Below are 10,000 nucleotides of genomic sequence, written 5' to 3'. Positions count from 1 at the left end.
ATACACACAACAGCAGCCAGCACCAAGCTGCACGCCCACACCCATACCCACACCCACACAGCTGTCACCCCTACAAAGGCACCAGCTGCAGCTTCCTCCACCAAAAACTCCACCCACGCCGCCAATCGCAGCACAGTGAGCTCCACCCCTGTAAAGCCCCACGTCTCCCCCATCACCCCAACCAAAACGCACAGCAACCAGAGCCGCACATCTGTGCTCAACCCATCCCCACACAAGAGCCTGGCCAAAGCCTCCAACCACACCACCAACAACACTACTCCAACCAAGAGTCCACTGATCGTGGACCGCAACGAGCCCTTCACGGTGTACCGCGACCCGGCGCTGGTCGGGGAGGACCCGGACGTCCCGCAGCCCCAGGGGAACGTGGCCTACATCCACCCGTCCCCTCACGCCGGCCACGGCAAACACGCCGCCTCGCTGCCGCCCGCTCGGGCCGCTCTTCACACCACGCAGCAAGCGTCCGGCAACCCCTCGCTGACCGCGCCGCGGGCCACTCACAGCGCCACGCACCTGAGCCCTCCGCCCTCCGCGCACTCGCGCCACCTCCTCAGGACGCCATCGCCCTCCCCGCAGCCGCCGGCGGCCCTCTCGTCGCTGGGCGGTCACGTCCTCCCTGCGGCGCCCCCGCACCCCTCGCTGCCGCACCACCTGCTGCCCTCGCTCCTGCCCGCACTGTCCCCGTCCGCTGCCCTGCTCGCCGGACACGGCCCCCTGGGCGCCCTGGGCCTCGGCCCGCACCCACTCGCCCTGCCCCCGAGTGCTGCGCTGCTGGGCCAGACCCCTCTGGGCCTCTACCCCCTCCTGTGGCCACCCTACCCCAACGGAACGCACCCGTACACGGCCCTGGGTCTCAGCGCAGGCATGACCGAGGGCAGCCTAAAGAGGGTAAGAGGGGTCCTCATGTAATTGTGTGAATGGGGGTGGGAGGCGGACTAAAGCGATTGGATTAGGATTAAGGGCAGGGTTGAGATTAGGTCATGGGTTGACCTCCCGGGTCATCTGGTGTTCCGGTCGGGGTTAACATTATGTTTGGGATTAGTTTGGGGGCAGGGTGGGAGAGGGTCACAAAGACAGCATCTGTGTCTGAGCCAGGGTTCTGTTTGTTTGTGTATGTACAATAGTGTGGTGTGTGTGTGTATGTTTGTGTGAATGTGCAGTCATGTGTGCATATCTTTGTTTTGGGACAGAATACCCCCAGCCCTTGGCTGCCCCAGGCCTCCCTGGTGGAGAGCCAGGGCCTGAGGACCCCGGTGCCTGTGAGGCCGGCCAGCGCTGACCCCCACCACTCGGTCAAGAACCACAACCCCCACGCCAGCCCGTCCGTCTCCAAAACCACAGAGTGAGTCCAGCAAGCGCGCAGCGTGAAGAGGCCCCGCTGCACAGCCCACTTTCGTCCTCCCATTGGCCGAATTGGGAGACGAGAGCTTTACAAAATTGCATATTGAACAGGCTTTTTTGTGTTAGAACAAAGGCTGCGTGCGTCCACGGGCCTTGATGAGCCATGATATCTCGGCACGATAGCTCAGGCATCAGCCATGCAAAGTGGCTCTGGTGTGCTTTGCATCTCAAGCACGGCCCCAGCGTTACCTGCCATACATTCATGGGCTGCACACAAAACTAGCACTGCGTGCTTCCTCCTTCCCTGTTAAGGTGGCCCAGAGACACAGCACACCCCATGCACACCCAGTGCATGACTAGATGTAGTGGACGATAACTCATAACTTCTTGTGAGCTCAGCATTTTTGTGGCTTAACTTTCAATTGTCTCCACTCACAGGCGTGCTTTAGCAGATAGGTCCTTTGAAAGTGAAAGTATGTCTTCTTGCACGCTCAAGGGCACCAGAGATGTAATCTAGCTTCCCAGATAACCCTGGCACTCTTATGCTGATATGGGAGAGTGTTTTGTCTGGCTGTAGACTGGTCCAATGGCTGAAACCTGTTGTGTGTGTTTGTTTTGCAGAGAGGAGAGGAAGACATTGACGGCGGATGCCTTACGAGGTGGGGTCAACGCGCAGATCAAAGCTGACCCGGATCGCGGCCGAAACATGGTGGCGAAGAACGGCCAGATGCACGCGGTCTCGCACGCGCACACACACCGGCCCTTCCTGTCCGACTCACTGCCGTGCCGACCCAAACCGTCGCGGGCGGCAGCCTTCGAGCCGGCCGCCGAGCGCTGCACCAGCCGCTACCAGGAGGAGAGCCGGCGCATCCTGCAGGAGAGCATCGAGGTGGCCCCCTTCACCGCCAAACTCCAGCCCCCTCCGGGCCAGGAGAGGGAGCCGCCGTACCCCCGAGCGCCTCCCCAGGAGCGCGAAAGGGATAGAGAAAGAGAGAGGGAGAGAGAGAGAGAGAGGGAGAGAGAGAGGGAGAGAGAGAGGGAGCTGCACGCGCTCCGAGCCCCTCAGGCTCAGCCGCCGGCGCCGAGCAACTACTACTCGTCCTTGTGCAGCAGCGTGGCTAACGAGCCCCCCAGACGCCCGGCGCACGCCGCCGAGCTCTCCGCTCTCTACGAGCGGCCGGGCAGCAGCAGCAGCGTGAGCCTTAGCATTAGCGGTAGCACCTTTAGCATCTCCAGCCACCACTCGCCGCTCAAGGCTCCCCACAGCAAGCCCCCTCCTCTGGTGAAGCGCCACCCCGAGAAAGAGGAGGGACTCCTGGGGAAGATGAGCGAGCGCCTGGTGCATCAGGCCTCCTCCCTGGAGCAGCACTCCCAGAGGCTCGCGGAGCGAGGCGGCGCGCTGCCGGCGGGCGTCTCCATCTCGTCCTCCTCGGCGTCCTTTTCCGCGTCCTCGTCGCTCCGGTCCATGCCGTCGCTCCACCGAGCGCCCATCTTCCACCCGCCGGCTCCTCCCATGCCGGCCAGGAAGGAGGCGGGGCAAGGACGGCTGACCCCTCCCACTCTCACGCCCGTGCAGCCCGTGTGCCTGCCGGGAGGGAAGTTTCCGGAACAGCAGCGGCCGCCCACCCTGCAGCCCGAGCTGAAACGGCAGGCCAGCGCAGCAGCCGGGAAACGAGCCTCAGACATGGCAGCCAAGACCGCACACCAGACGTACCACCAGCACCAACACCACCAACACCAACACCACCAACACCAACACCACCAACACCACCAACACCAACACCACCACCACGTCCCTGAGGTGTGGAGAGGCCCACAACACCTGGACAAACCGGCCAACGGACACGGAGCTGCCAAGCAGCCGTCCGCCACAGCCTCTGTCATTGTGCGGCCATCTTCGGCGAAGGACTCGAGGACGAATGACCGCCTGATTTCGGCCCTGAAGCAGCCTGAGCGCACCAGAGCGTCCGGCGAGCACAGAGAGGTGGGCCGCGTGGGTCAGACTAATGCACCGTCCAAGGAAGGGTGTGTGCAGTACAAGAGAGGCATCCTGTGGACTCCTCTGGACAGCGTCCACTGCCCCCACACCACCCCGGCGAAAACAGACCACACCATGTCTGCTGTTGCCATAGAAACTGGTAGCAAGTCTTACGTCGTGTCCACTGCTGTTTCCATGGCAACTGGTCAGCCTCCGAGAGACCGCACACCTGTGCCTTGGAGACCGGGACTGGCGGCTGAAGAAGACAGCCGAGGGACCTGCAGGGCTCATGCTGACATCACTTCCTCTTCCCCCATTTCTACTTCCTGTGCGGCCACGCCCTGCCGCTCCAGCGGAGACTTCATGCACCTGAAGAAGCAGAGGGCCGCCCTGGCTGCCGCCCAGTCCAGGAACAGCGCCCATGTGGCGGCCCACGCCTCCCACTCGCACGCCGCCTCACAGGCCACAAGCACCGGGCCCCACAATGCCTCCAGCACCCACCCTCCAGAGAAGGACCCTGCCCTCGGAGCCAGCCCACCCAAGCGCCCCAGGCCAGCGGGCACCATGCCAGAGGGGGCCTCCCAGAGCAGCAGTAGCAGCCCGAGCAACCTCAGCAACGGGCAACCTCCCCCTCAGGCCACCAGCAGCCAGGCGGGCAACCCTGTCCAGAACAACTACCACAAGCTGAAGAAGGCCTGGCTCACCCGCCACTCAGAGGAGGACAGCAAAGGCACTGGCGCCCCCGACGCAGCAGGGGGCACCGACGGGGACACGGCTAGCCCTGCCTCCAACTCCACCCAGCCAATCAGGGGTCAGGACGACAGGAAGTCCTCCAGCGAAGACAGGAAGCCAGGCCCAGACGAGAGGAAGTCCATGCCGGAGGAGCGAAAAGCCACCCAGGAGGACAGGAAACCACCTCAGGAGGACAGGAAGTCGAGCATGGACGAGCCAAAGGCCGGCGCTGAGGAGTGCAAGAACGCTGGTGGTGAGAAGAAGGGGGAGAAGCGCGTGTTCGAGTCCAGCACGGAGAGCGACAGTGAGGAGGATTCGGGCGACTCGGGCGACAACAAGGGAGGAGACTCCAGGATGAAGCGACAGCCCAAGCCCACCTTCAAGAAGAAGCTGAACGAACAACAGAAGAAGAAAGGGGACAGTGAGAAGGAGGAGGACGAGGTCAAACCCAACGGAACCTTCCGGAGTGCCAAAGAGAAGACCAGACTTAGGATGTCCAGCAGCAGTGAGTTTCCTTCTGTCTCAGTCGATTATGAATACCTTGTGGTGTGTGTGTGTGTGTATGTGTGTGTGAGAGAGTGGGGCTGTGGACAGACTAGCTGGCATCTGAGAGGTCTGTGATGGTATTTCAAGACTAGGCTGATAGACAAACCTGATGTTGGCTATACAGTTTTTTTCCTAACCTCAGATGGCCTTTCCAAAGAACAGGGTGTGTGTTTATGTTATTGAACAGACTGAGAACTGGGTCATTCCCATGTGGGCTCCAGCTGTGTGTGAGCCTGTGTGTGTGTGTGTGTGTGTATGTGTGTGTGTGTTTGTGTGTGTGTGTGTGTGTGTGTGTATGTGTGTGTGTGTGTGTTTGTGTGTGTGTGTGTGTGTGTGTGTGTTTGTGTGTGTTGTCTCTGTGTGGTTGTGTGTGTGTGTGTGTGTGTGTGCATGCGCACGCGAGCCTGTGTGTGTGTGTGTGTGTGTGTGTATGTGTGTGTGTGTGTGTGTGTGTGTGTGTGTGTGTGTGTGCGAGCCTATGTGTGTTTGTGTGTGTGTGTGTGTGTGTGTGTGTGTGTGTGCGTGGGGGGGGGGGTGTAGGTGTGTGTGTGTGTTTGTGTGTGTGTGTGTGTGTGTCTGTGTGTCTGTGTGTGTTTAAATGTGTGTTTTTCAGTGTGCGTGCATGTCTGTGCGTGTATGTACACTTTTTAAAAAGGCCTCGTAAACAAGCAGAGATCAAGTTTATGTGAGGTGACCCTTGACAAAACATGTTTAGTGACTCTTTGTGGGGCTGAGCGGCGTTCTGTGCTCCCAGCAGAACTTCTGGCACGGCACTGCCTCATGTACAACTGCCAATTGCAAAGTGGCTGAACAGTGAAATTGGATTTGTCACTGTAGCATTGACAGGTGCTGGATGATCTTCCGATGGGATTTTAGCGCTCACTAGGTGCTGACAGCATCGTTTGTTTGTTTGTTTGTTCGTTTGTTTGACAGATGGCATCCCTCGCTCGGTGCTGAAGGACTGGCGTAAGGTGCGTAAGCTGAAACAGAGTGGCGAGGCCTTCCTGCAGGACGACGCCTGCGCCGAGATCGGCCCCAACGTGCAGAAGTGCCGCGAGTGCCGAGTGGACCGTAGCCGCAAGTCGGAGGAGCCCAACACCTCGCCCGTCTTCTGTCGCTTCTACTACTTCAGACGGTCAGTCCCGGCCTCAGAATCACCCAGTGTCTGTGGGCTCTGGCACATTAGATCAGTAAATTGACTATGTATCACAAGTTGCATGTGATTGGACATTTATATTGCAGGTCTGAGTAAATTCTCCAGAATGGATGTGGTTTGGGCTATATTGATCTTGACAAATAACTTACCTTTTCATCGAATCAAAGAGAGCAAAACAGGCTGGAAATTATATACTGTGATGATTAACAATGCAACAGTTAGTTTGAAAGGATGTGGAGAGTCTGACTACAATTATGTTTAAACAAACTGAAGTGTTTTGAATAACAGAAGCACTATGGGTTCTGCCCTGTGAAAGCGCTCCTAGTGAACACTATCCAGAACCAGTGGCCATCTTTTTACATTGTAATCTCATCCGACGCATTCAGTTTGAAGGGATTGCTCCACAACGCCATAGGTCGGCTTTAACCAAACCTGTCACTCATTAACTCTGGCCTGGCAGTGAATTTACACCGCAAGCAAGACTTAAGCAAGAGTGAAATGTGAATTAACCCATTCGCGCTGGATGCTGCACGATGCAACATTCTATCTCCCGCCGGTTGCTGCATAGCGCAACATTGAATCTCCCGCTGGTTGCTGCGTAGCGCAGCATGCTTTTTATTTCATGTTTCTAGGTGTTACAGAGGCTTAGATATTACATTTTGGTAGACGTTGACAATGTTTTGTATTTTTTCAGAAAACACTCAGGAAATAAGGTTATTTAGTCTAGAATGCCATAGGATTCTATAGGTGTTTTTAGCAGGCATTTTAGGAGTAAATGGGTTAATCAATTCACACGGCATCTGCCTCTAATATAACACAACAATGTATTTATTCACGTTTTTTTTCTATGTGCATAAAAATATGCTTTCCTCTGCTTGTAATGGACGTAATACGTGTGTAAAGGGCTTCCCTAATGGTTGAACTGACACACTGATTCTAATGGGACTCTGTCGCTAACAATAGATGGATGTCAGATGAGTGACTGAAAAACGCTTTAAAAACAGCTCAGGTGTAACTGTTCCCAGTCAGTGCTTTTGCCCACATCTTTAGCCGCATGCACTCCTGTGTCTGCCTGCCATTTTTGTCAAGGTTAAATTAGTGCTCAATCCTATTCTCAACCCTCACACACACACACACACACACACACACACTCACACTCACACACACTCACACACACACACACACACACACACACACAAATCTATGCATTCTGTATACTCACCCAGTCACAGATGAATACATGCTGATATGCACACCACACACTATGCCTATATTTAGAGATGACATACTGTATACACTTTATACACTTCCCAATGCACTTAGTCATATATAGACATGTCACCCACATGACACACACCAACACACACCAACACACATATTATTGGTTAGTCAGCTGTGTCTTCTGTGTGTCTCCACACTGCACACATGATTGGCTATTGATGTGTGTGTATGTTGCGGAGTGTTAGGCCAGAACATACGTGCATCGGTGACATAGTGTGTGTGATCTCTGTGGTGCAGGAGGGTGTCACCTCACCGTCTGCAAAGCTGCTAATTTATTTAGCCACCCCGGAGGTCTGTAATGAATCACTAGTTTCCTGGTGTGTGTTAATGCACGCTAGTGGGATGGAAGAGACAGCAGTGGTTAGCAAAGACCCTTCCTGAAAAGTTCAGTGATCGGGAGACTGATGGTAGTGGAGGCTCAGCTGCTGTGGAGACCGTGTGGGAGGATTTGTGTGTGTGCCCTTCTGTGAACATACACTTTTGTGTGCCGTGTGTAGTATATTCATGTGTGTGTGTGTGTGTGTCTGTATATGTCATTGTGTGTGAGAAAGATAGTTTGTGTGTGTGTGTGTGTGTGTGTGTGTGTGTGTGTGTGTGTGTGTGTGTATGTTTGCATGAGTGCATGCTAGAGTGCACGTGTACAGGCACGTGTAGCATATACACACTTGTGTGAGTGTCTGTGTGCTCCAGTGACTGTGTGCTCTAGTGTGTACTGTATGTGCATGTGTGTGTGTGTCCATGGACTGTGTGTACGAAAGTGAACAAGTTTGTCAGTACTTTAGGTCAGATTCCTGGCCTCCTTTCCTGTGCCAAAGATGTGTGTGTGTGTGTGTGTGTGTGTGTGTGTGTGTGTGTGTGTGTGTGTGTGTCTGGAGGTGTCTCTGAGCTCTCCGTCTGACCTGCGATAGAGAAATCAGCTCTGTGATGAAACAGAACAAAATAATATGGTCAGGCGCGTGTTGAAAAGCAGGCATTATGTGGCCATTATCATCACCAGGGGACTCTGACGGCTGTGGCGCCTCCAGCTCTTTATTCTCTCCTCTTATTAAATTACAATCACTTCCATTCCTCCCTTCTTCTGCCTTACTAAATGCTGCTCTCTCCGGGGGACAACTATAATCACTTAAAGTATTTATCCTTCATTTGGCCCAGTTCTACCGCACAGGAGATATGCAGGCTTCATTTTTTTTGTTGTTGTTGTTCTGTGCATTCATGTTGAAGTTGTGTGTGCTGGGACTCAGAGGCCAGTATAAAAAGAAAGCTTGAATGGATGCTTAGTGAAACAGGAAGCTCGTAGTCTTGAAGTGGTTCTCCGCGTGCCACTCAGGCTGTGGCTGTGTGCTGGGTTTACTCCTGCCTGGCTCCCTGAGCGATTGGAACTCTAGACAGAGATCTAATCATCCAGATGTTTCAAGACATCTGGAGTAACCTAATACACAATTATCATTAGGGTCAGTTTACTGTGCATGGATTAAGCATACTTAATTGATCAATTAATAGAAATACTACATTAATGCATATGTCCATTGAGGTTCTCATTTAGTCCAGGGCTTGGTTAAATGTATGAGAACCCTTAGTGACATGCTATGCTGTTGATGTGGAGAAAGGCGTGTTATGGAGGAGAGGGGGAGGGCCATGAGAGCTCATGCTTGTGTCCTGGTCCACAGGCTGTCTTACAGTAAGAACGGAGTGGTGCGGGTGGACGGCTTCTCCGTCCCAGAGCTGTCGGACGAAGACGCCGTGAGGGTCTGGACCACGGGTGTTAAAAATGGCAATGAGGAGGAGGAGGAGGAGGAGGAGGTGGTGGAGGAGGAAGAGGAGGTCCAAATGGACCTGGAGACGGCTAAGCACATCCTCAGCCACATCGGAGACAAGTTCTGCCAGCTGGTCAAGACTGAGAACACAGCCGTCACATGGATCAAAAAAGACAGTACGTTCTAATCACACTGAGGTTCCTTTAGGGCTGTAGGACTCTCATGAGGATTGAGATGATGAATGTTTATGGCACCACTACATGGAACTCGTGGGCACACATGGTGGCTTACTGAACACACTCTCTCTCCCTCCTCTCTCCTCCTGTTATCTATCTTTTCCCTCCTCCTCCTCTTCTCTCTTGCTATCTCTCTCTTCCTCTTCCTCCTCCTCTTCTCTCTTGCTATCTCTCTCTCTCTCTTCCTCCTCTTCTCTCTTGCTATCTCTCTCTCCCTCTTCCTCCTCCTCTTCTCTCTCCTCCTCTTCTCTCTTGCTATCTCTCTCTTCCTCTTCCTCCTCCTCTTCTCTCTTGCTATCTCTCTCTCTCTGTTCCTCCTCTTCTCTCTTGCTATCTCTCTCTTCCTCCTCCTCTTCTCTCTTGCTATCTCTCTCTCCCTCTTCCTCCTCCTCTTCTCTCTCCTCCTCTTCTCTCTTGCTATCTCTCTCTCCCTCTTCCTCCTCCTCTTCTCTCTTGCTATCTCTCTCTCCCTCTTCCTCCTCCTCTTCTCTCTCCTCCTCTTCTCTCTTGCTATCTCTCTCTCCCTCTTCCTCCTCCTCTTCTCTCTTGCTATCTCTCTCTCCCTCTTCCTCCTCCTCTTCTCTTTTGCTATCTCTCTCTTCCTCTTCCTCCTCCTCTCTCCTCATGTTATCTCTCTCTCTCTCCTCCTGCTCCCTCTCTCTCTCCCCCCGTAGCTCAGATGGTGTGGAAGCGTGCGGTGCGTGGGGTGCGGGAGATGTGTGACGCGTGTGAGGCCACTCTCTTCAGCATGCACTGGGCCTGCCACAAGTGTGGCTTTGTGGTCTGCATGGACTGCTACAAGGCCAGAGAGCGCAAGAGCGCCAGAGGTTAGTCAGACATTCCCAATGTGTGTGTGTGTGTGTGTGTGTTTGTACTCTTTTTGCACTCCTGTGTGTGTGTGTGTGTGTGTGTGTGTGTGTGTGTTAGCTCGTGGTTGTACTCCTGTAGTGTGCATGTC

At 54.4% G+C, this 10,000-nt stretch overlaps 1 protein-coding gene across 1 annotated transcript in view; it reads left to right on the top strand.

The window, feature by feature from the left end:
• Nucleotides 1-10,000, top strand: part of LOC121685195 (probable JmjC domain-containing histone demethylation protein 2C) — a 76,351-nt gene that overhangs the window by 52,243 nt on the left and 14,108 nt on the right. Inside the window, exons 8-13 of the mRNA XM_042065589.1 lie at nucleotides 1-906; nucleotides 1,209-1,360; nucleotides 1,981-4,574; nucleotides 5,549-5,750; nucleotides 8,720-8,982; nucleotides 9,717-9,869. The exon at nucleotides 1-906 is cut by the window's left edge and continues 1,163 nt beyond it. Of these exons, the coding sequence (XP_041921523.1) occupies nucleotides 1-906; nucleotides 1,209-1,360; nucleotides 1,981-4,574; nucleotides 5,549-5,750; nucleotides 8,720-8,982; nucleotides 9,717-9,869 (4,270 nt within the window). The remainder of the gene's footprint in view (nucleotides 907-1,208; nucleotides 1,361-1,980; nucleotides 4,575-5,548; nucleotides 5,751-8,719; nucleotides 8,983-9,716; nucleotides 9,870-10,000) is intronic.

This window comes from Alosa sapidissima, chromosome 16 (genome assembly GCF_018492685.1).
Source record: "Alosa sapidissima isolate fAloSap1 chromosome 16, fAloSap1.pri, whole genome shotgun sequence".
Classification (NCBI taxonomy): domain Eukaryota; kingdom Metazoa; phylum Chordata; class Actinopteri; order Clupeiformes; family Clupeidae; genus Alosa; species Alosa sapidissima.
This window is presented reverse-complemented; position numbering and strand designations above follow the sequence as displayed.